Source organism: Ixodes scapularis, unplaced genomic scaffold (genome assembly GCF_016920785.2).
Source record: "Ixodes scapularis isolate PalLabHiFi unplaced genomic scaffold, ASM1692078v2 PGA_scaffold4__175_contigs__length_147842914, whole genome shotgun sequence".
In the NCBI taxonomy this organism is placed as follows: domain Eukaryota; kingdom Metazoa; phylum Arthropoda; class Arachnida; order Ixodida; family Ixodidae; genus Ixodes; species Ixodes scapularis.
The window spans coordinates 96,600,987-96,627,225 of record NW_024609879.1 but is presented as its reverse complement, the minus strand read 5'-3'; the positions used below and the strand labels follow the sequence as shown (position 1 = coordinate 96,627,225).

The 26,239-nt window shown below is 46.6% G+C and overlaps 1 protein-coding gene across 1 annotated transcript; it reads right to left on the bottom strand.

The window, feature by feature from the left end:
- Window positions 1–15,487: 15,487 nt before the first annotated feature.
- Window positions 15,488–23,322, bottom strand: LOC115329927 (sulfotransferase 1C2-like). The gene is made up of 2 exons (XM_029991607.3): window positions 23,182–23,322; window positions 15,488–16,645 (listed from the first exon to the last, which is right to left on the bottom strand). The coding sequence occupies exon 2, from the start codon at window positions 16,625–16,627 to the stop codon at window positions 15,662–15,664; it is 966 nt and encodes a 321-aa protein (XP_029847467.2). The 5' UTR covers window positions 16,628–16,645; window positions 23,182–23,322; the 3' UTR covers window positions 15,488–15,661.
- Between the last annotated feature and the right edge of the window lie 2,917 nt (window positions 23,323–26,239).

Genomic DNA, 26,239 nt, shown 5'->3' with positions numbered 1-26,239 from the left:
CACTTTTTAAAACAAAAACCAGGACATGCAGCCCTTAGCAAAAAGAGGCCGTACTTCAAACGAAGTTGAAATATATTTAGTATGAATATTCATTTTGTATTTATTCTGTATTATTTTGGCCGCATTCGAAATACGCGCGTAATGTATTCAAAATACATTATAAATATGAATCAAAAAATATTTTAGATATACCAAAAATATTATTCCTTCACCCTCAAGATGCCATTTGTGGATTAAAAACCGGTTACACAATTTTTTTTTTATTTTCGATTTTGTCAGCAAATGGTGTCCCTGTGGTATTTGAAGGCACTACTAAATACATCTCACAAAGCCACATTAGAAACGAACACAAACACAAACACCATGACGCACTGAAGAGCTCATTCACAGACCCGTTGACTGCTCTAGAGCCTTATATAGCCTACATATTGAAGGTAATAATTTTTTCGGTGACCACCTCTGCGCTTATTAAGGTTACAAGTATTCGATCTTCTCCTCGGGAGTCTGTCAAGGGGGAAACAGTGTTTTGAAGTTCGTGGACGATATCTCTTACTAAAAGGCATTGGTACAACTAATAACAATTCGGCACAGTCCCTAAAACAATATCCACACAAACGGCTCATAAAATACATTTTATTGCTTCTCTGCGTAGCACCACTCAGGGCGAAGCGAATCAAGGCAGTTTCTTCACTTTAAAATACTGTAAACGACTTTATTTTCGTGAGGACCTCATTCTCGCAAAGTTGGCGAATCGCCTACAATTCCGAAAAATAGGTCCCGTGAACAATTCCGGCAAAATGTAAAAACATTAAAATCTATATTGCGATCCCAGCGCGTCGCGAAAATTAGAATTTGCGAATTATTCCTAAACTCCAACTTTGACCTAAATCGCGAAATATTGAGCCCGCGAAAAATAAATATTTTACAGTAGTTGTTTTGCCTTTCCTTTTTAGTAGTTGACTATTTAATATGGTAGTTAATGTCACTGTATTAAAGTCACTATTCACATCACGTACAATGGTGAGTATACACGTTCAGTGAACTAACATTGCGCTAACAAAACCACGCCAAAAGTATCTGTTCACAGCACCTGCTGAAGCTTTCCAGCATCAGCAAATGTTGTGGTTGTAGTTCCCGAACCCCGTTTGTGATTGGTGTGCAAGGAACTGATCAGGTGTGTTCTTGATAGAAAAAAGGAAACAATAACATAAACTGGGCTGATTTATCAGTGCGATACTGCGCAATTCAATTGTCAAACTAATCAAATGTATTTAGGCGCTTCAGTATACTCCATATCTGCTTGAAGTGAACTTCAGAAGGGGAGCATTTAAATATTTTGGTAGTTTAAGTCAAACTACCAAAGTATTGCAGTCAAAAGGTACTTAGAGTATAACACAACAGTATTTAAGATTTTCAGGTATTTTAAGAGTATTCTGCACGTATTCTTGATTGCTTCATTTTTTTAGGGTTGGAGTATATTTTGCATGAATTAAATAAATATTTCAAGAAATATATGTGAAAGGTATTTTGTGCCTATTAATTTAGTATTTACATATTTCAAAACGCATGAAGGGAACTTCAAATGTAGTTTAAGTAAAGGTATTTTAAAATGATTTTTAGAAGTATATTTCAGTACTAAGTAACAAAAAAAGAAGTTTATATTTTCGGTATATTTTTCGTGTACTTACAATTATGAATTGTATTTCAAATACACTCAAATTAGAATGTGGTATATTTCAAACGTATTAGTTTTTGCTAAGGGAGGCAAAAGCGGTTTTTTGTTCTATACTTCAGAAGGCTCAGGACGCCAACTCCCAAATTATTTAAGCAAAGCACTGATATTGTTGGACAGCTCCTTTCATGGAGTGCAAGAGAGCAACTACGCTGCCTTCTTTCTCTCATGCTCTCTTGATGTCACGTCGTAGATGCTGCGGGCAAAGGACTTCACGTGCGTCCATTTGGGGACTTCTGCAAAAGGTCTATTCAGAGTCTTCTGGAAAGAAGGAACTGAGGCATCTGAGCCTCGTATAATGGATAAGAGAGATGAAAACTAGAGTTTCGTGTTTTCAGATTACACAAATAAAACCGCTAAAAATTTAACCCTCGAGCCGGTTCTACAAAAATCAAGCAAAACCGAAAAAGCTCGAATCGGAGCTGTGCTCGAATAAAAAAAGAGCCACGTTGTTTTGTTGGGTTGCATTGACAGAGCCCGCACTCTGTTTGAGCGCGTTCGGCATTCGCTTTCGAAGATTGAGTAGAGGCAAATGCTCATTCCAGTCATATAGCTGGAGCCTCTGTCGTCCCCCCCCCCCCCTCTCATCTCCTTCTCCTCTCTCTTCGTTTCTACCCGTATATGTAATCGTTGCTGGTTCCAGCGGATAGTCACCGGCATTCTTCTTGACTTTTTCTGCAGGAGCAAACCTCACCACTTCCTGCTACCGTCGCTTCGTGCTGCACAATTGCTCCGAGGATTCGTCGATGCTAGTCGTGACGTTCATTTTTGACCCTCAGAGTCTCGCCTGCGTTCAGCGAAATCCGTCCGACGGCTGCTACTCGGCACCTCGGTACTTCGTGGATAACCTCACCTGCAATCGTCATTGCCGATATTGTAAGAATCTTCCGACCCTCCGAGTTTCTGCCGTTCTCTTAGCGAGCACGTGCACGCATTACACACGCCAGAGTCGCCGTCTCCCTGCTCGTATACATCGTACAAAAAACAGAATGGTCGCTGCAGATATGACGAGAGAATTATCGGCGGGCACGTGTCAAGCACGTTCGAAGAACTTAATTCGAACATGTCTGCACAGGAATTTTGTATGGCAGATGTGACAGGACAAGGAATAAACACGGCTCAGAGAGTTTCTGCAGACTCTCTTGTGTGTGGTGGTATTATAGTGCGCTGCATCTCAAGAAGGTATAGGGCGAGAGAAAGGAAGGCCGGGGCGGAAAAAGCAGACGAAACGCTGGATAGAGGAGGCGCGTTCCTCCTCTCCTCTGCAGCGTTTCGTCTGATTTCTCCTCACGGCTTTCCTTTCCCTCGCCTTACCTTCTTGAGTCGCAACGAACTATAGCAGAGTGCTCGCGGCTTAAAAGGTGGGCCTCATGGAGCGAATATGCGACCAACAACCGACGAACTTGACCCGGCGGCACGTTCGCCTTCCACCGATGCACCATCCTAAATAAGAAGTGCCGTAGCGCAGAATTTTTGAACGCCACCCTAAAAAGGTAAACGCGGATTGGACACGACTACCGAGTCAGCGTTCGGTTAAGCCTCGTATCCTCGCTAAGTGGAGACGAGTCTCAGCCGAATGATGACGCAACCCTCGTGTCCAGTCCGCGATCCCCTCCTCGGGTGACGTGAGCACTCCGGCCTTGCTCTCGGGGCGCTGTTGCTTGCACACGGCGGACGCCTCTCGGGTGAAATAGGCCCTTGCCGAAATTCAGCGCCATCTGCTGGCTCAATACGCAGTTTAACTCTTACCGTAATAATGGCGGCAGTGAACCTGTAGTCTGTAATATTTTATCGGGCACCCTCACTTTCGCAAGTCCAACAAACGGGAATGTGCACTTACTGTACAGTTATTTCTCAATCTCTGTCAGTGTCGATGGCGAAAAAGATGTAACCAGTCAGGAGGAAGCGCCAATCCAGATAGATGCATTAAAAAACCTCGGACATGCCAAAAAAAATTTTTTTTTTTCATGCTATAGGCGTTGAAATGACCATGTCAGGACATTACAAAAACAAACGTTCCACTATAACGGTGTGTAGTTTTTTTTATAAAAAATAGAAATACGAGGCCCAACTCAAAGTTCCCGCCAGTGCACTGTGACGTAACAGTGTACCGCAAGGTGTCGGGGCGTTTAGAAGGGAGGCATCGACCTACGTCACTAAAACTGGGTTCGCAGGAAGTCACGCGAGTTTCATTCCTCGTGCTCTAGGCGACCGTGCCTAAGACCTCTTTTTTGTTCTGCTCTTTGTACGAGCGATCGTAGAAAACAAAGTTTCAGTTCCAGTTGCTTTTTATTGTTGCACCGTAAAAGTTGAGGACGAAGAGTCAGTGGATCGACGTGATGGAGGTCAATGATGAAAGCGTTGCGTGTACAAGCCAGTGTGCGAGTGCATACCGTCCACAAAAGTAGCTATCAAGTTTTGAAAAAAAAAAAAAAATTAGAACGCTCGCAGGAATTAGGAATGCATTGTTGAAGGTTCGGACACCTTCTCCTCCTGGGGCCGAGGCCCCGATGATGCCAGCCCGGCGTGCCCCTACTGCTTTGTCAGGCCGTCCGCATTTGGCCTCCGCCTTATTCTCTGGAATTGCTCAAATCTTCAGCACCGCCTCCTTTCCCTGACTCAGGCACAAGACCTCAACCTGGCCTCCCCTGAGGGCTACTACAAATGGACCAGAGTGAGCGCGCATGCCGGAGCCCTTTTGGACTTCATACAGGATGCAGAAATAGCGCACCTAATCTAAACAATCAAGCTAAGTTTGTTGCACAAATAAAAAAAAAAGTTCGTCGAATTATCGTATACACTCCAGGCTGAAGGTGCCTACCGTCTCTCGGAAATGCATGCAGTGTGATCTCTTCTTCAGCTGCTGAAATACCGGGACAGTCCCTCACACAGGACCTTCTACGCATTGCAGTTGATCACGTCAATTCACTGACTCCTCTTCTTCTACCTTTACAGCAACATTAAGCGATGGAAAGCAAATAAAAGAAACCTTGTCTGTTTGGATCGCTGGTGGAGGTGGGGAGAATAACAAAAATATTAAAAAAAATATTACACGCGCTCGCGGTAAGCCCGAGGAGGGATAAAACTCACGTGACTTCCGGCGATGCCTCCCTTCTGACCGCCCCGACACCTTGCGGTACACTGTTACGTCACAGTGCACTGGCGGGAACTTTGAATTGGGACTCGTATTTCTATTTTTTATGAAAAAAACTACGCAGCTCTATAGTGAAACAATTTTTTTTGTAATGTCCTGACATGCCATTTCAACGCCTAGCATGAAAAAAAAATCTTTTTTTGGCGTGTCAGAGGGTTTTTAATTGGTAAAGCTCTATACATCAAGAGGCTTTGAAGCTGATTGTGTGCTATTAACAGATTGACTCTGCCCGAGTTAGAGATAAATGTTTACGCAGCCCTTGCATCCAATTCCCGCTTTTCGTCTTCCAAGCAGCGATTAATTACGAGCAATTTGATTACTCGTAATCACTTAGGTACCCGCCCGTCTGACGGACAACCATTCTTAGCCGCGCGTGACAGCTTCAGCGCCTGACTACGTCGAGTTTGTCTTTTCAGACAAATGCCCGGAGCCGCAGCCATCGACGTTCTGCCCGCGGCAAATCAGAGTCGTCAACGAGTTCTTCAACACCATGTCCCTGAAATGCGAGACGATGGACAAGTTATGTCTCGCCGGTCTCAACCGCTTCGAGACACTCAGCAGTTGTGTCGAGGCTTGCATGAAGCGCAGTGGTTGACACATCGGCTCGTTGTGGCAAACTTCCTTCTTCTATGCAGATACAATGAGAATCACTGAAAAAAAAAGAAACTAACTTTATACTTTGTTTCGCTCTAAATTCGACCGCTGTCAGTCTGACGCAGTCAATCAATCGGCCTCAAAAGGGCATTGTCACGGCTCTCGGTCGTCTCTATAAGTATCCCCGGCAAAACCAATCAGGTATTGGTTTTACAGCTAATATTACCCATGATCCTGCGCTGTTCTTTTTTCTGTGTTAGGAAATGTGAAACTGGTTATAGCCATCCACTTTATTTATCTGTTTTACCTCCGGCAGCAGCTAAGACTTTCTAGGTGAAGGCAATAAACGCCAAAAATATATAGTCACGCCACAATCAATGCGCAACATTTTTGCCATTCGTCGATTTTTTTGAGTCAGCCACCTACCTGTAGTAACCGCTTACGATAGGTAACTCCAATTACATAGTTGCAATAAAGGGGCTCTAAATCTTGCCGGACACCATGTTGATTAAAGGGAAACTGAAGAGGTTTTGTATTTGAGGAAGAACACATAATTATCATCCCTATTTCGTCCCCAGAATCACGAATATCGTGATTATATTTTTAATTTGTTGCATGGAGGTTGCGTAAAACCACATTCAAAGAACCACCGAGGCCCCATTTCCCGAAGCGTGCCGTCATATTGCCGCGCGCGCAGCTGGCCAAGTAGGCTGCGCGCGCGTGGCCTAACGGTTATCGCGCCTGCCTCCCGCGCGAAAAGCCAGAGTTCGATTCCTGGGAGCGACGTGTATTTTGTTTATTCCTGCTATTTAGTGTTCTGGAAAATGGGAAAATTCGCGAATCCTGTTGCTTGTTCGAGGTTCGAATTTTCTACGCGTCGAACTTTCTAAGCCGATTATTCCAGAAGCTCACGCTGTACATAAGGGGTTTCGCGTGGTGAGCCAAAGTCAGTCTCGTTTCAGCGTTTGACTCTGCTGTTACGCCGACTTCGACGCCCGCAATGCTCTGTTATTATCTTTTGTACCCTTTTATTTTTGGCACAAGTTCACCACATTAAGCGTTTATTCCTTCCTGTTTATTTATTGTTATTTTGGTCACCGCCCGTGACAATATTCAGAGTTTTCGGGATCTCCGCTCCCGCGCATCTTTAGCGTTTATCAAAGCTGTGCACGCGCACTCTTGCTATCTTCAAAAGGGTCAGAAACATGGTTATATTATAATGTACGCAAGATGTTCAAATGGCGCTAGTGTACTGTGGAAAATTGAAGCAGACAGCAACCAGTCGAAAATTGACCTCCGGTATTGCATTTCTGAGGGCGTTGTCACTACCGTAGTCAGTACTGCAGTTGCCGTATTTTGTACGCACTTTGAAGTCATTTTTGGGCAAGCAGGCATAATGCTCAGCTTCTTCTGTTATAGACCTTTCCAATGTTTACAAATCCACAGCTCAGCGTGCGATCTCCACAGCTCAGCGCGCGCGTGTGCGTCGCTTCGGAAAGCGAGCAAATCACGCGCGATACGCACGAACACTGAAAATGAAACCGGCCAGCAGCCCTTTTCTGGAAAGGTCTATATGTTGCGTGATAACCTTTCTTTGCAGATTGAAATGCGCATCAGCTTTATGTCACCTCCTACCTCAAACATAGGGTGTTCGAGATGTTAATTCAACGCAATTTTTTATTCGTGAAGACATGTAATTGCTTAATCAGTCGCTGGATATTTGTTTAAGGTTTTATTTTTTTTGCTAAAATTATTAGTGCTTTTTATTTATTTTTTTAAATTTGGCCCGGTTCAGTCTGAATTATAGGCTGCGTTTTGCGGCTCAGCAAAGCGGGTTGCCTTGAGATTTTCAAGATCACATACAGCTGACAATACACCCGTGTCCTAGGTTGGGGAGGCGGGTGGAAATTTCGGGGTTGAAACCTGCCTCCCCCCCCACCCTCTTTGGAAAGATTTCCCGGCTGCGTCGCTAAATGGGCATAAGAGAAGAGGCACTATGCTTTTTGCCGTATAAACATATACACAAATCGAAGGAAGCGTGCATTTTGTATTTTGTGTGGAATTTACTAAGCATAACTATCAGTTTTGGGAATGCGCGTGTTAGTTATAGTCGGTGACAGGGGGTAGAAGCTCCTCCCATCTCTTTCCATATTTGTAGATCGAAAGATCAGGAGGAGTCGACCTCCTCCCCAGCGTTTATTTTTAACCTGTCACCGAACACGGTTTTTTTCTGCGTGGACGTTCAAACTTGCTACAGCTCGCATAGCATACAGCGTTATAATTCAGTTGCTAACTTGCTCTGCGTGTGAAAACAGAAGAATCGTTACCCCCGGAGGCATAGCTAGAGATTGTTCTCAGCGTGCGCGATCAGCACATTAAAAGAACTAAGCCAATTATATATAACATTGGTAAGCCACTGGCTAAGACAGGCCAATGTTGCCCAGCCTAAGTCAATCGATTACCAATGTCGGTAATTGATTTGCTTAAGCTGGCCAACATTGGCCTGTCTTAGCCAATCGATTACCAATGATGGCAACTCATTGGCTAACATAGACCAATGTTGACCAGCCTAAGCCAATTGATTACCAATGTTCGTAACCAATTGGCTAAGACAGGCCAATGTTGGCCAACCTAAGCCAACCAATAGCCAACGTTGCTAAGCCGTTGGCTGAGGTTGGCCAATGTTGGCCAGTCTAAACCAATCGGTTGCCAACGTTGGTAAGCCATTGGCTGAGGTAGGCCAATGTTGGCCAGCCTAAGCCAATCGGTTGCCAACGTTGGTGAGCCGTTGGTCAAGTCAGGCCAACGTTGGCCAGTATATTCCAGTGTACCACCAATATTGGTTCTACGACGACCACATCGGCCCGATATTGGACCGTTGCTTGCCAATTAAATACCAATGTTGGCCCGGCGTCATGTGCTGTCTGGGAAAGTATCGTTCGTAATCGTCGTGCGCGCTTTGAAAGCGAAGGAAGTCACAGAATCCACGAGTGCGCAACCACAAGCCAAGGTTCACGACAGCGCTGCGTTGGTTTCGGCGATCTCGTTCTGTTTGGTGCAACACGGCGATGCGACAAAGAGCTGAAACGTTCGTGGTGTGAGTAATGCGGTGCTAACACGGAGCGCAAATTGGTTGTTGTGGGGTTGACGTTCGACCAGCTAAGTCCCGTCGTCGTCAGCTGATCCAGTCAAACTGGTCCGGGAGGACGCTGGGAGCGTTTTTAAAAGTAAATCTGCCTCGTTCTGTTTCAAAATGTGGAAGTTTCCCGACGCATACCGTGAGTAAAAAGCTGCGGGCGTTTTCAACAAAATTACGTCGTCTTAATTGAACAATGGACTCCGAATTGTTGTCCTAACTCTGCCGTTTTTATGCTTCGTGTTGGACTGCGCTTGCACAGCGACGTGTTGCATCGTGCGGTGTGAATAAATTTGGGCACGATATCGTACCTGCCTACAGATGCATGAACTGAGACCATTTTTACGTAGTGGACATAGTGCTTTTTTTATTTTCTGTCTAGTCGCGGTCGTTAGATGCACACGGGGCGAATCTCGACGGCCTCCAGAGCGATATGACAAGAACGTAACTAGACACGTTGGTCGCTACGCGAACGCCCGATTGCCTCCAGCCAAATAGCATTCCTTTCGGGGCGACATGGCTGCTGGAAGGCTCACTGTCGGGATCACGCATCTGACACCTCCGAAAGGTCAGCATTTGCACGCGCAAACAAGCAAAACAAAACAAAAAGAAAAACGCTAAGCAAGCAAAGAGGAAAACGAAAGAACCGTGCTATGAAAGCCAAAACCCCGCGTCGCTTCCTATCACTAACACCTGCGACAGCTGCTAAACACACACTACTTCACTTCAAGAAGTCTCACTCATGCACCTGGGTCAGCACGAAACGACGAAACACTGATCACTTTGGCGAAACGATTAGTTGAGGTAGGCGAGACAGGCGGGAGCAGAGACTTCGGCGGCCATGAAAGAATGGCGAAGCTTTTGTTTGTATGAATCCAAACGGAAGTGCCAGTCTTGTAAACCTTTTGTAAAGAATAATAACTCTCATCGCATGGGTTATTCTTTAAACGTAAGAATATGCCGCTCAAAAGGAAATTGCAACATATAACAAAGGTTTAACAACCAAGATCTAAGCTGTCAATCAAACTCTTAGCCAATGAGAACCTTTTGGGATTGACGTCACATAATCACAACTTCGTGGCGCGCGATTTAAAACGGACGAAATAGCCGCAAACTAAAATGAGTCTCACGCAATAAACATTGCTGTAAAAAATGTTTTTTCTCGCGGAAAAATTGTTTTTTGACATGCTTGTCCCAATTAGACTATTTAAAAAAAAATATTTTTTTTTCTTTGCAGTTACCCTTTAAAGGGGTACTCCGCCGGTTTCTTCATGGTCCCCGATTTGCTTGAAATTTTGCTAAACTCGCCAAACAACATCGCCAAAATAGTATCCGAAATATTAGGTCAAAATAATTTTTTTTCACGAAGTTATTGAATTTACAATTTTGGTCCTCACCGTGTTTTTCAAACTGAAAGTCTCTACTGGCAACAATGAAAAAGTGACGTCATTGGAAGTGCAGGGGTTCACTCTTTGGACCGTAGAATTTGTTCCCAACTGATTTGAAGCAGTTTCATGGTGTCAAATGAATGCCTTGGAAGCTCGCTCCAGTCCCCGCGCTCCAGCACGGAACAAATAATTGGCATATTCTATTTTTTAGACTGCTCGCCCGACTGGCAAGCTGAACTTCCACTGACGTCACGGCCCTGAAAAGGGCGGGTATATTTGAATGTCTGTTTTTGCATCATTTTCATTTGCCGATTTCGCAATAACTATTATGAATTTCACGATATTAAATAGCATTCCAGAAAGGGTAAAGGCCTGGGAGTCAGAAAATATAGTTAGTTGAGGTAGCTCAAAAAATCGGCGGAGTACCCCTTTAAGAAGAGGAAGCCAGCTGGACACAAGACATGTCTTTCCCATTGTCAGAGAACCAGCTCGATTAGTTGCACCCACCGCGTCTTCGATCGACCGGGTGCTCAAGCTGCTCGGTTACGATATCGACCGCAAGATGGGAGATACCAAGGTCCGCTTTCGCGAAGACCGCCGCCCGGTCAACACCGGCGCCAAGCCCTGGAGTTCCACCATGGGGTGCTGGACTACCTGCGTAGCCGGGAGTTTGGCCGGCTCGTCTACAAATTGTGCACGCAAGCAGCCCTCACCATGCGCTCGAGACCGACCTGCTAGAAGTCAGCAGGCCATGGCGGCCCAGCGAAGACCACCGTCGCGAAGTCCGCTGCTGGGCCTGACGCTGTTAACCGTCTTCATCACCTCATCATCATCGTCACCATCCACATTATTCATTTGAGAAAAAACTTTCAGCCTTTCCACTCTGATGAAGAAGGAAGACAAGCGGAGCTGGTACAATGCAAAGTAATGGCCGACCGCAAGTCGGCAAGCCAGAGTGGAAAGGCTGCCGCAAAATATGAGCGACGGCGGCAACCAGATACGTGGCTTGCCGCCGTGGCTCATAGATGGCGGTAGGTGTCGAGAGTTCGGTGTCTTCATTTCTTTGCCTGGGACACGATCCTGGGGAAGCTAGCCCTTGACAGCTCCGCTGTAAAATATCTTTTCATCATCATTACAAGCGGCGCCGCAGGTGTTCAAGGTATGGGCGATATTCCTTTCTGTGTCACCGTGGATTTTCCGAGCTAAAATAAATATATCAGATGTGATATTTAGTACTGTTGGCTGCGTCTGAACTTAAGCTAGAACGAAGTATAGTTGTCTGTAGTCGCAGCGGAGTACAAAAAAAAATACTTTCTTTTCATGGCGTGAGAAGATATATGAGGTGGATTTTCCCATTGGCCGCGCCGCGCGAACAAGAGGACTCACTCAATTGAGCGCCGAAGCTACATCGTGAAAGTTTGTTTATAGTATGTTCGTGTTTGCGTGTATTTTGATCTTCGAGTAGGCTCGGACTCAGGTTGGCACCAAGTATAGGAAGGCCATTACTACCTTGGTGCGGATAAGGTGGCGCAGCTATCTTCAACGTGCGATTTTGAATGAGCAAAAAATAAAGATAAAACGTGTGCGCGCCAGAGGGGAGCAGACGTCACCACAAAGGGTTCAAAGCGCTTCGTACATCCTTCACAATACTGGGGAAGCTGATGACATTGGAGCTCTCTTCGCACTGTTAAAGCTAAGAATGACGGTGTGATATTCAGTTCAAATCCCTATTCGCCCACCACTATACTCTGTTTCACATTATGATGTACCGCAGGAAAGGCTACAACTGCGAGCTCCTTGCTCTAATACACACCTCGGCGGCACAAGCGCTCGTGCGTTAATAGCAGCTCCCAACGCTATGATCTCGCGCTTCTCGCCTTCTCTGTGGTGCACCATAAGGCGAAACGGAATATAGTCACGACCTTTCTTTTTTAAAAGCCTTAGCAGACTTTCTAATGGCGCCTTCGCGCCAAGGCCGTACTCCATCCCAGGAACGAGCGCGGGGGGAACGGTTGGTTTCGCGGCTCGCGACCTGCGTCGCGCCCACACTGACCAGCGACGATGGGCCAGCAGTGCTGCGCGTGTACGGCGACGTGAGGATACCGAGGTGCGACTGCGCGAAGCAGAGGAGGCTTACACAGTGACGAGAGGGTTTCAAGGTCCTCAAACGCGCATTTGCTATCGATTTTGCTTGTTTTTTACATTGTGGGCAAAAAAGGCACCTTTTTTAATGCGATAACTTTACGGGAGACACATTACAGGGATTTCGGTGTCGGCGGGTGCAGTTGCGTGTCGCCACAGCAGATATAAAGAAACCCTTCTCTCGCGGCGCGACGAGCGAGATGGTCGCGTGTTTTCATTCACTAGGCCGCGTGAATACGGAGGAGAGTAGAGCCCCAACGACCGGCAAATAATGACGCGACAGCAATGAAGCCTCAGAGGAGCGTTTTGCCCTGTCGTCTGCGAACGGTAACGTTAAAATAGGTCTTTTGAGACCTTACTCGAGAGATACGAAATTTCGCATTGGCAGTATCTACTTTTTACGGGTAATTCTGGATGATTTAAATACTTGCACCGTTTTTAATTTTAGTGAAACGTCTCTACTCTCGATCCTAACTCGAAACTTAGAATATGGTGTGCAAAACCTGGCCGCCTTGCACCCACCTTCCACGCAGAGCTTCGCCTCGTTTCTCTGCATGCGTAGTCCTCTCCGCTCAGCTCTGAACGTCAAGATTACCTTCTCTATTCACCGCTCAAAACCACCAAGAAAACGCGTGTCTTCGTTCGCTTGCGTCGTCAATTCCGCCGACACTTGTCATGGCGCCGCCGCGCTAAGGCCGTATTCCGTCCAGGATCGAGCGCGGAGTGAACGGCTGGCTCTCGAGGCTCTCGACCGGCGTCGCCCCCACACTTACCACCAACGATAGGCCAACCGTGCTGCGCGTGCACGTCTACGTGAGGATCTCGAAGCACGACTACGCAAAGCGGAGGAGGCTTACAGGGCCCCGAGATTATCCCTTGGGGCACGACATTTTGGGTGAAAAAGGCCCCCTTCTATGTAGTAGAAGCCGCTTCCAATATTTTTGGTAATTAAAACTTCCTCGCTATTTAACGCCTTCATGCAGAGATAACTACTGTCACGCTTTGTGCCAGTGTTATAGTGGTCTTTTACGCGTCGCACAAATTGCAGTTGCCAGGGGCGAGAACTAGGTCGCGTACTCGTGTTGTGCACGTTCCCCTCCAGAACTAACTAAAGGCCGCTAGCCGTTACTTCATCCGAAGGTAACAAAAATACGTTACTCCGTCCTTCTTTTAAAAAGGGACAAGATCGTTACTTCGTTAAAGGGGCCCTGCAATGACTTTTTGACTGGTTTTAATTTGCACCGAACCTGAGCGCACTGAACGTAGTAACTTAATCAAACTTTTCTTTTCTCGAATTTCGCTTTATTTTAAAAGTTATAGGCGAATGAGAATTACAAAAACAAGCAAAAAATAACCTCCTTCATGACGTAGTAGGTCCTGGCTTGAGTGGCCATGAACTAGAGGAGGGGTAGTGAGCTCATCGAGCGTTCACGGTTGACGCACTCCGGGTCAACGGCTCGAGAGGGCGCCACTAAAGCATATGTTGGATAGGGTCCATGAAGCGGGCGGCCGGGGCGGCTCGCATTGCATCTGTTGCGCGATTAAAGACTATTTCGGCATAACACTTCATTGGCCACAAACGACAGCAAACACGGGGTAAAGATCAGTTCAGAACGGGAGCCACTTCGCGCTGCCATGCCGCCAAATGGCCAAATCGCTAGCAGGGCTCGCGCCGAAGGCCTTCGGAACGCTCGGAACCGGTCGGATCGTTGAGCCGGTATACGACCGCAGCGCCGCCGCGTACATCCGGGGCTTTTCTACGCTGGCCGTTCGTCGTAGCCTCATCCCGCTAGTTCTTTCTAGTATGCGCCGTTTTTTCCGCCGCTTGGTGGCGGGTATGTCGACGCTTCTTTTCTTGTTTCCGTACTTTATAAACTGCATTTGTTTCTTTTCTGATCTAAAATACTGAACAAAAACTTCTTTTATAAATATTTGAAACGGTTCGCGCCACTTATATTTTGTATTTCGACTACGAAAAAGCTTTTAGCGGCTCTGACCAGTAGTAAGCCTAGGACCAAACACGTCACATTTTGCGCGCTTTCGGTACCGCGGGTCGCCCTCGTCGGTGGAGGTGGTTTCCGCGTCGCCCGGTTAAAGGGGCCCTGCAATGACTTTTTGACTGGTTTTAATTTGCACCGAACCTGAGCGCACTGAACGTAGTAACTTAATAAAACTTTTCTTTTCTCAAATTTCGCTTTATTTTAAAAGTTCTAGGCGAATTAGAATTACAAAAACAAGCAAAAAATAACCTCCTTCATGACGTCTTAGGTCCTGGCTTGAATGGCCGTGAACTAGAGGAGGGGTAGTGAGCTCATCGAGCGTTCACGGTTGCCGCACTCCGGGTCGACGGCTCGAGAGGGCGCCACTAAAGCATGTGTTGGATAGGCTCTATGAACCGGGCGACCGGGGCGGCTGGCATTGCGTTTGCTGCACGATTAAAGACTATTTCGGCATAACACTTCATTGGCCACAAACGACAGCAAACACGGGGTAACGATCAGTTCAGAACGGGAGCCACTTCGCGCTGCCATGCCGCCAAATGGACAAATCGCCAGCAGGGCCCGCGCCGAAGGCCTTCGGAACGCTCGGAACCGGTCGGATCGTCAAGCCGGTATACGACCGCAGCGCCGCCGCGTACATCCGGGACTTTTCTGCGCTGGCCCTTCGTCGTAGCCTTATCCCACTAGTTCTTTCTAGTGTGCGCCGTTTTTTCCGCCGCTTGGTGGCGGGTATGTCGACGGGTCTTTTCTTGTTTCCGTACTTTATAAACTGTATTTGTTTCTTTTCTGATCTAAAATACTGAACAAAAACTTTTTTTTATAAATAATTGAAACGGTTCGCGCCACTTACATTTTGTATTTTGACTACAAAAAAACTTTTAGCGGCTTTGACCAGTAGTAAGCCTAGGACCAAAGACGTCACATTTTGCGCGCTTTCGGTACCGCGGGTCGCCCTCGTCGGTGGAGGTGGTTTCCGCGTCGTCCGGTTAAAATATGACGCATTGATATTTAGTTACTCTCGCCGTGTCCGCTGGCTTGCCCGAACCCCAAGAGACGTGGAAACCGCATAAAAGGTAGACGCTTAAATATGATTGCAGGGCCCCTTTAAAATATGACGCACTGATATTTAGTTACTCTCTCCATGCCCGCTGGCTTGCCTGGACCCCAAGAGACGTGGAAACCGCAAAAAAGGTAGACGCTTAAATATGATTGCAGGGCCCCTTTAAGAAAAAATCAACCAGGTACAAGTAACACGGTGCTTGTAACACGTTTTATAGAAATCTGGCCTCATCAATGTGCACATTGCTTATGGTTTTATTCTATTAATGACATCAATGTGTCAGGATGTTTAAAATGTAAATTTGCACGTTTATTCGTTCGATCTTACTGTGTACTACAACAATGTCTTCCACTTTGACACTTCGAGAAAGTTCCACTTTTTAATGGCCAAAAGATAAGACTGTTTTGGTAAAAAAGAACAATCTTCACGTGTTCCTTTTTTCTAGTATGCTGCGTTTAAGGCAAATCAATATCATTCCACAAGCTCATAACGTCGCTCCCTGCTGTCTTGACTGCAATTCGCTCCTTCATCCGTCGAGTCTGCTCTACCGAGAAGTGGTTCTTGTAATCCCCGATGATACCCTTACGTATAAAGTCGCCCTGCGGCAAAAACGACTCCTCTTTCACCAGGAACGTTTTGAAGACTTCTACAGATTTTAGCTGCTTCTCATGGGGAAGTGAAAGAAGGTTTGGCATCAGCGTTTTCAGGCCCTCATTGACAGGTTTCTTCATGCTTTCGAAGTTTGTGCCTTTCAGCACCCGGTCAAGCAACGCCTTGTTCCGTCTTAGCTTCGCTCCGTAGCCTTCACCCAGGAAATCGGCAATCTTCAGAACCCAACCTTTGGTATCCTTTTTAAGGTCTTCATAGGTGAAGAAGAGGACATTTTCGTCGTTTCGGTGATCATACCAGGATAACAGGTGATCGAAATAGTCTCCGAAGCTGACTTTCCCGCTAACAAACATCTCGAAGAACTGGTCAAATGACGAGTCTCCAAGTCTATACGGAGGCGCGCTCTTGATATGATGGAAGAAAGAAACGCAGCAGTCGTAGGGGTTCCGAGCGACGTATATGTACTTGGCATTCTCAGAGTAAGGCTGCATGTTGAAGGGTAAGTGAGTTTTGATGGCGCCGGGCCGGATCATTTTCTCTGCTGCCTCGGCGCCAAGGAACTCAAGGAAAGGCGACCTTAGCATAAAGTCAGTGAAGTCCTTGGGAAGCACACCGTCGTTCAAGATGGAGTGCACAATGTACTGAGTCCAAGTTGTGCCGCATTTTGGGTAGGTTACGATGAATATTTCTTCGGGTCTGGGCTTGTAGGAGAAAGCAGACCTCAAGATGTCTTCGTCAAAGAATTTGCTGATGTAGAGGCCGTCCACTTCTCTAAAAAGAACGCCGATGTCCTCGATTGACTTGCTCGTCATTCCTGGTTGTAGTGTCGTCTGGAAAAAAGCAACATTAATGGGCTACAGTCAAACAAAATGCCGGATTCTTCGCCGTGTTCCACAAATGAACTCCGGTGACTGCCAAGACGCTGCGCACAGTTGTGTTTAAATTTAGAAGATTTACGTTGTTCTAAATTTGGCGGACGGCGTTCAGGTGACACTATGACGTTACCTGACGCCATGAAATCACGTGACACTGTGACCTCATGTAGCACTACGACGTCACACGGAACAAACATTCCCGCTAACTTTAGCGGAAAAATTACGCACTAGATTTAGTCGCGATGTTTTGGCAATGAATTAAGCGGGTCATTTTTGATGCCACGCGACGTGGCATCATGTGACGTTGAAGCGTCCCATTGTTATGACAAATTTTGCTTCCCGCTAAATTAAGCGGAGACATTCGGTACTTCTTTTTAGATCGTTGTGTCGTTTCGCAACGCTCTCCGCCAACGCGTCACAATACCAGGAACAATACAGTCAAAGCCACCGGCGCGCAGGCGCAGTGGCAGCTTCTTCCTTGCGGATGGCTTAGCGGAGGAGAAACGCCGATCTACGAAAACTCTCTATTTACCCTCTAAACTTAGCGGGCCCCGACGTACGTACATGAAACACAGACGGGATTTGCTGAAGCCTCGTCAACGAGGTTTGATTCACATTGTGCGAATTGTCTCGCGATTTAGCAGCTCCGGCGTTGAGCCTGGTAGTCTCTGCCACGCTGTTTCTGTTGCACGAATGACGTCGTCGCAGTCGCATTTGCACGATGTGAATCAGACTTAACAGCAGTCACCCTAAAGAGTTTGTGAGTTCAGTTTTCTGCGTAACTCAGAAAGTCATTCACACCGAATTATAATAAAATCCAAGCGAATGAAGTCCGAAATGCAGTTAGAATGAAGAATGAGATTTCCAAAGCGACAATGAGTATTTGTTTCACCTGCTTGCTATTTCTGCGCGCATCTCATTCTTCAGATTTGATCTTATTCGGGCGTTCGTTATTTGCTGGGATCTTTGTATTGTTAGTTGGGGTTGGCTGTCTAGTTTGTTCCATAGAAACATAAACGTATTTTGTTAGGAATCCATGAGCGTTGTTTATGTATCATCTTGTATAAATTCGACGGCTCAATCGTCTTTCAAAAATCGCCGACAGATACACTCTTGAATCTACAGTGAATGCTGTTGATTTCTTTTTGAAGCGGGGTCATTAGTTAATTGCCAGGTAATTTTTATGAATCAACAAAAAAGAATAACACCTTTATTATTATATACATTCATAAAAACGTATAAAATTCAGTATACGAGAACCCCTAATGCAGCACTTTCAAATAACCCTATTAAATAATATTAAAATGTTTTAAGTGCACATTGTTCTCTTGAAGACCATTTTAACAAGAATGCATCGCGCCATTACATGTAGATGACCCCTTGGTGGCACAACGGTAGACTAAAGTCGACAAAATCGAATTCGCATCACGCTTGGTATTCAATCACGGCATTGTAACTACTTCAGATTGATTTGTAAATGTAATTTTTACTACAAGTAATTGTTGTGACTTTAATTCCTTTATAGATACAGTAATTGCAAACTTTTCATTACAAATACAAGCCTTTCACTCCCGAGCATCCTTGTATTAAGTCACTGAAACACTGGGAGAGATCAATATTGGTTATGAATTCAGGAATAGGAATCATACCACCCAGGGCTTCAATGAAACATCCGAAGGGTAATCAGTGGCGTCGCGAGGGTCAGCGGCAACCGGGGCCCGCCATGACCTCCCTCTCCCCTTTCCCAGCTCTTTTGGCCCGCCGCAACACACCTCCCCCCTTTCAAGGCCCAGTTGCACCCCTCTGAGCTTTGCACCCGGTGCGGTCCACCCCCCCCCCCCCCCTTCCCGCCCCCCTCCTTGGTGAGGCTATACTGGGGATAATGCACCTTTTCATAAAATTGTCAAAGGGCGTTGTTTGCTCTGTTAGTCTGTTCAGTACAATAATTTTTTAGCTGGTCGCAGTTGCGAGCGCGTGCTGGCTGGCAAGGTTGTCATATCATAGCGCAATCAGAGGGTAAAATAACCTATTTCCTCTGAAGTGGTATTCGCTAAAGGGATGCTTTTCGAGGAGGGGTGTGCGTGACGTCAGTGATGGGCGGAACCAGCGGGAGTCCCTCCTCGACTTCTTATAGCACTTACACGAAGGGTCGGGAGCCGAGAGGGATGTCAGTGTTATCAGACGCATTTAGTGTTCAGACTCTCGGCAACAGGGCTCGGTTTGCATTGACGAGAGCAAAAAAAAAAAAAAATGATGCGTGCATGAAACGGCGGTACGCGATTATTGCAGCAGCGCTGTTAGATGCAGAAGACTGCTTCCTGCTAAAACAAAGATGCTTCTTGAATGGGTAAATGAAACAAAATACCCAGTTAGTCATATATAATGACGGCCAAATCGACCAGCAAGGTGTCGGGCATTACGTCGAAAATTCCGAGGACAGCTAAGCACTTCTTATGAGTTGTGAATATGAAAGCATGAATGTCGTTCTTCCGCTCCCTTCGCTTGTCCGGTGTGTACTGGCGTGGACGGCCAGGTTTCACTACTGCCCAGGTTGCGGCCGCCGACAATAGAGATGCCTCAGGCGCCGCCATTTTCCTCGCACCACAAAAGCAGCCACAACGCCCCCCACCCCTTTTACGGCCAAGCGCGCGCTCTCGTGAAACGGCCGCAGCCCCCCCCCCCCCCCCCCCCCCCCTTTCGGCAACGTCTGACACGAGAGCGGCGGCCTAGCACGTGCTCTCGTGAAGGGGCCGCCAATAGCTATCTAGGAGCCGTTTCGCTCAGCCAATGGGAGAATGGGCGTTTCTTTCGCGTTTTTTTCGCGGTTACAGAGGGCGCCGGCTCCGCTCCGTAAGATAGTTAATGCTTACGCATTACAAAGGACGTGTAATCAAAAACCAGTTTCATGATGAGCGGCTTGAAGACCGCATTGATAAATATAGAAGACTGCTTCCGCTGCCTCGGACGACATGCGCAACAGCGTAAGCCACAGGTCAGCCGATCCGGATGCCACCGCCGGTATCTGGCCGAGAAAAACCTATGAAGTTGACTTATTCCAAAACTCTAAGCGCCTCACCGCGGCGCACTGCCACGTTATGCGTTGTGGGAAACATTGCGAAGCAAAATCCGTACGCCCTCCGTTCCTGGCCCACAGGTTCCCAGAATGCAACGCGCGCGGAGACAGATTTATGGAAGTGGTCCGATAGACGTGGAACGTTTCTGCAGCCCGAGCAAAAGTTTCCCCATGTCCCTGGGATGTCTACGTCAGCGCGGTTCCGCGCAAAAGCGTGTCGTTGTTACCACGTGATGCGTATCCCAGGAAGCGAAGGGCCGGATTTCCCTCCCGTGTGAATACCCCTCGAGATCCCTTCACATAGTCTCGTTTCCTTAGATATGCGGAGAGCAAGTTGGTCTGCTTCATTTGCAGGGGATGTTGTGCCGTCAGAACGCCAAGCTCTGATTGGTTCTGAATGGAGGGTAGTGGGTAGACGTCGAGGCAGCTTGCTTTGAGGTCTACCCACTATACTTCCATCAGAGCCAATCAGAGCAAGGCCTCTTTCTGACGTCCGCGCGATCCCTGTGCAAGAATCAGACGAGTTTCTCTCCGCATATCCCCGTTAATGCATGCTACCTTCTGCCATCGTCTGCTTATGTCGAGCTACAATCAAGACTCATCGGGACCTCCGAGCATTGTATGAAGCGTGATAACCAGCTCAATGAGTAGTTTTGCACGAGGCTTATGAAGAACGGATGTCCCGGTGACTCCTGGTCGTATTACAACGTAACGTAATACACCGTAAGCGAAACAATAGACCGATCTCACCAGCCAGTTTGACTACGCCACCGCTGCCGCAATGCATCGAGGGAACTTTAGTCTTTCTGCACGTGCGACAACCCCGCTGGAGCTCTGCGCATGTGGAGCATGAGGCGGCACGAGCCGTCTTGTGCACTGCTGCATGCCTCCTGCAAACTAAAGTTATAGCGACTTCACGCATGCGCCGAACGCTTGGTGAGATCGGTCTATTTCCAGCGACCTGCACCTTCAAAGTCCTACAATGCATACTATGCAATATAGGGAATTGGTGTGCCGTATGACGTATATTTTCCCGCTAAATTTAGCGGGAAAATTGAATGGTTGTGTATGTCACGTGACGTCAGGTCATGTGACGTTACGCCGATTTCCCCCGCTATATTTAGCGGTGAAACTGGATTGGTGTCTACCTCTTAAGATGCGAATTAGCCCGTGCATTGTGTATTGTTTGAGACAACATCTCAAACTCAGCTGAGATGAGTTTCAGATGTTGTCCTGAGTTGAGTTTTCAGCTGAGTTGAGTTTGAGACGTTGTTCTGAGCTTAGTTTGAGACGTTGTCCAGTCCCCTATTTTCTGTCTTACACTTTTTCTTTTATTTCATTCCCAGAGTTGAGTTTGAGGCGTTGTCCTGTCCCCTTTTTTCTGTCTTCTTACACTTTTATTTTTCAGGTTTCATTCCCAGTCTCAGGATTTTGCATCCTGTACAAACTAAACTTACTATATGCCAGCGTCACGCGGGCGGCGTTCCATTGGATTACTACCAGCGTGCAAAGGGGTAAGGAGACAGTTTGCCACATCGCTTTAAGGTTTTTCTGAGCCTGAACCACCTACCTCAACTACGCCGTTTCGAACTGGATGAGTATCGTTAAACAGTGCGTTCGTGTGATCACTACTTCGTGATACACGTTAATGACCCCCCCCCCTCCCTCCCCCGCCTGGCGGTCACAATTACTGATCTATGGTCACACGTAACACTGCGCTGGCAAATATTACAGCACATCCGGGACACTCTTCGTCTCATTTAATTGCCTGACCAACTTCACGCAGTCTAAATATCACACCCAAACTTTTCTAAACCTGATTTCGTGAAAACCAGTGAGGCGTGAAAACGTTATTTGAAACAGAAACTGTGACGGAACATCAAAGTCGGACTTCGAACTTTGCGCACTTGGACTTGAAATAAATTCGAAACCTTCGAAGTTTTTTTTTTTTCGAATGTAGCCCTAAAAGAAAAGCGAAACCTTCGAACTTTATGTAGAAAGAAATTCGAAATCTTTGAATTTATCGAACTTCATGTCTATAAGAATTCGAAACGTTCAATTTTTCGATTTTCAGATCCAAAGAAATTCAAAACATTCGAATCTCACAATTTTCAAGTTAGGAAAGGTCGAAATCTTCAAATTTATCGAACCTCGGGTAAAACAATATTCGAAATAATCGAACTTGAACTTGTAGAAATCGTGAAAGCTTCAACCTTTTCGAATTCAAAACTCCACGATTTTTGAAAGTTGCGAATTTTTCGAATTCGAACCTCCGTACGGTCGAAAATATCAAAACCTTTCGAATTCGAACATCAGTTCGGTTCGAAAATATCGAAACCTTTCGAAATCGACACTAGGGTGGTTCGCGGCATCCCTACTCCATGCCCGCTGACCTGCCACCGCCCCCGTTGTTTGTGGCGCTGGCGTCGTGAAGGGTTCCACGTAACGAATGCTCCCGCAATACGCATGAATGCTTAGAACAAGCCTTAAGAAAATGGTTTGTGTGATCAAAGAAAAGGGGCCGTCAGATGAGAAAGAAACAAGCCTCAGACAGTAGCTACAGATTGTATTTTGTATGATGCATAAGCAGTGCTATGGCGGTTCTGGAGCGGCGGGCGAATGACGCGCGGGGCTTAAGATTCAGCGAGTGGCTATGAGTTCTCTGCATCGTACGCCAAGTGCCAATTCACTCCTTGGAGTTGTTGCGACATGCCCATTGAACGAATATAAGGTAAACAACCGATAAACTTCTTCTGGTGGCACGCTCGCATGCAATAAATGCGCACTGCGCGGCAGCCAGTGTTTTCATGCCGTGCGCAGGACGAACTCCGCCACACTCTAAAAAAAGCCCATGAGTCTGTTTTCCCGCACAACACTCGGAGAGCCAATCACCGCAACTTGTGGAGGAAACCCAGCGAAATACGATGCAGAAACATATGTTTCGACCAAGAAAAGCAGTCTGAGTTGTGACATATTAAGCAATGCAAAACGCCATGCTTGCATTGTTTAATGTCACAACTAAGACTTCGTTTTTTTGGTCGAAACATATGTTTCGGCATGGACATTGCCTGAGCATGCCTACATAAGTTGCGATGATTGGCTATCTGAGTGTTGTGCGGGGAAGTAGACGCACGGGTGTTTTTTTAGAGTGCAGGCATAAGCAGTCGCTTATTGCAGACGAAAATAATCTCTGGAGAAGAGGAACAAGAGGGACAAAGGACAAACACAAATGTCCAAACACAGCTAGGTGACTGGTGCGCGACCGTATCGTGGAGCCCAACGTTTATCCCAACTAAGATCAGTCTCCACGTAAGCCCTCGTAAGGTAACCAGAAAGCGTCCAACGCTACAATATAGATGGTACTTTAAAATAATTGGTCGCTCTAATGTAATAACGATAAGGTAAATATTTGAATTACCTAATCGTCACGGAGCAGCAGAGAAGAAATTGAAGAAGATGGTCGATTCCACCGTGGTTCTGGGAAACAAGGATTATCAGCTTAATGTCTGGGGGGAGTCGTCTGCTTTGATTCTTATTGTCTCGCATTTGCACACAGATTAAAAGGGCACAAAAGTCGTGTGTGCGAGCACGCACTATCTCCTGAAATTGCTTACTCACCGGTACGTTATCTTCGTCATTGGTTCTGGCTCGGGTAGGCTATCTTTCTCAAATACGTGCTTCAACGAAGAGATAAAGGCTCTTAGAACCGAGAAACAATTAGCAGCAGGTACCTAAAAAAAACTCATTCCTAAAAAAACATCGCGTTTGGCCCACCTTGAAGTTTTAGATTTCGAAGCATACATGGCTGAAGAAGATTGGGCACGCTGACATCGTTTCGCCAAAACTTTTTATGTATACTTTAGAGGTTGACTCGGAGATGGTAAAATTTTAAATACAAAACAAAAACGGCATTCTCAGAATGCCCATGTTCCACGTAGGGTGCGTGTTGGGAAAACACCGCCGAATAGGCCCATATTCCAAGATTCCGGCGCCGTGCTTGGCCTATGTAAACGTTCCGCTATCTCGGAAGCAGCACGCTGCGTAGCCTCCCGCGTTCGTTGTTTAGACAAGATAGGACGGCCTTGTGAGAATAAAGTCAAGCCGGTGATGACGGAAGGGGGATTCGACCGCTCGTCACTCAATGGGCAATTTTCGCTACACAAACCTGAGTTTTAGGAATGCACGAGGGTATTCATTATTTTGGAGGTTACCTATGAAAACGTGATGAAGGTTGTACGACCCTTTGATTTTTCCTTGAGAACGTCGGAGATTTTTAATAAAATCCAGATATATGACCGTTTTGACTGTTTTGAGCGCGTTTTGAGACATTTTTGAAAATACAAATATTTAGAGGAAAAACAAGACAAAACGCTTGGCTGTGCGCACTAAGGGTGCCTCTAATCTTAATTTTGAGACCACGACGAGAAAACAAAATAATGTTGTATTTGCGTATTTGTGTAAATAAAATTACCCTATTAATTTTATTTCCAACGTGCTAAACGAGACGGCGACACAAGTACTAAATGCCTCAAAACGGAGATTCTATTGTTGTTGCTGTTTTTCTCTCGAGCTCGAACTCGACCTCGATGTCTGGTTGCTCGGGGATCGGTATCGCGTGTAGCGAAAGCTCGCGCTGTAAAGCTCACTGATCGTGGATTCAATCTCCCCCCTCGGTCCATTTCAATCTGGACGAGCATCGTATCGTACCGGCGTGCTGTCATGTAGCACTATTGCGTGATGCACGTTGAAAACGTCAGACAAGCAGTGGTATACTCCACTGGCTTTAATCTCCAACGAAGACACGAGACGCCCTCGGGGCTGACTAGCTTCCCGCTGCATAAACATACACACAACAAAATTACAATTGATGGCACCGTTGGTTGGCACTTTTTTAACGCTGCAAAAAAGAATAACTAGCGTGCCCATTAGTGACCAACCCGAGGTTCCGCGACTTTGTCGCGAAGCTGCCACAGACCTGCGATGAACTTAGACCCCTCCTTCGTGATGCCTCACAGTACATTATCAGCGCCCCAGATTGTATCGCACTGTATTATCATTATCAGCCCCTATACGGGCCTCTCCGGCATTCATTGTAAGGGCTACATGCCTCTCTGTGGCACCTGCTCGCACTAGCACCACATAAGACCATGCCTACCAACAAACGAGTATTTTTTTATGCGTTACATCTGTGAAAGCGCTCGTGTTCCTTGATGAATCGGGGAAATATCGATGCTTGCAAGTGCTGACGAAACTAGATTCTGACGAACAGTAAGAACAGATGCCATGCATAATAGGGTGTTTAAATCCCGCACACAAAGTTGCGTTTTAGAGCGTTTGACTGCGCTGCGCCAAGAAACAAAAGCGAGTTACCTGCACATCTATGCTTCGTATGAAGCGTGGAAGAGTATAGAGAGTTTTAGAATAGGGGGCCCCAACGCTTTGGGGAACCCAAGGCTTTGGGGTACCCAACGCAACGACACCTCACGCAGCGTGCTTATAGAATAGGGTTTGTGACGACGCAACGCGGCACGCTCGCCTTTTTCGCATGCAGCGCCATTGTGGACAACGAACGAACTTCTTAACAGCGAAAAATTATGAAAACGTAAAACATTTGCGCTGAAACGACACTTGATTGTGGCTTGCGGTTCAAATCATAGTGACGGTAACACCAGTTGGAACGGCACAGCGAGGCCCACTTGCCGACCGTCTCTGAATCAGAAGATTTACTTGTCTGGTCACAAGAGAGTGCACGCCCTCAAACACCCGGCTATCATGTGCGCCAATGGAATTATCTGCGAACTCGACGGGCCATTCCCCGGTCACAGGAACGACGCTGGTAGGTGTAGCTTGCGTTTAGCCCATCCTGTAGCTGAAGCAGTACGACAGTTATAGAGAGTTTTATAACAGGGGGTCCCAAAGCTTTGGGGCTCCAAAGAAATAAGTGCTAAGCACTGCGCATGAGTAATAACCCAAACTTCGTTTGGGGTTTGGGTTGGCGCGCGCCCCCAAAAGTAAAATTCGAGAAATAGCGTGGGGCCCCCAATTGCTTGGGGCCGGGTTGTGTCGGCAAACATAAAGGCGCCCTTTCCGCTCGCTTCGGAGCAAATTCGTCATGGTCGTTGCAGTATCAGCCAATTTCATTGCCAATGAATAGTGCAACCGGCTGTCGCTTTGCTTTATCTCGCTCAAGTCAGAAAGAATGAGCGGTGTACCTCAATATACCTTTCACTTTTCTTATATTTTTTTTCTATACCGCGTTTACACTGCTGACTTGTATAAGGACCGTAAAGCAGTGGACGACACCACTTTTTTTTCGCCACCCTCAGTTTGTGATACAAGCTGAAATGAACGCTGATTGATTGATTGATTTATTGATTGATGCGGGTGTATTTGGGGCTATCCGTTTGGTCTTTGTTGGCATGTGGAGACTGCGCTTTGCTCGTGCCTCGTTTCCTGTTCTGTGTTCGGTCACTTGC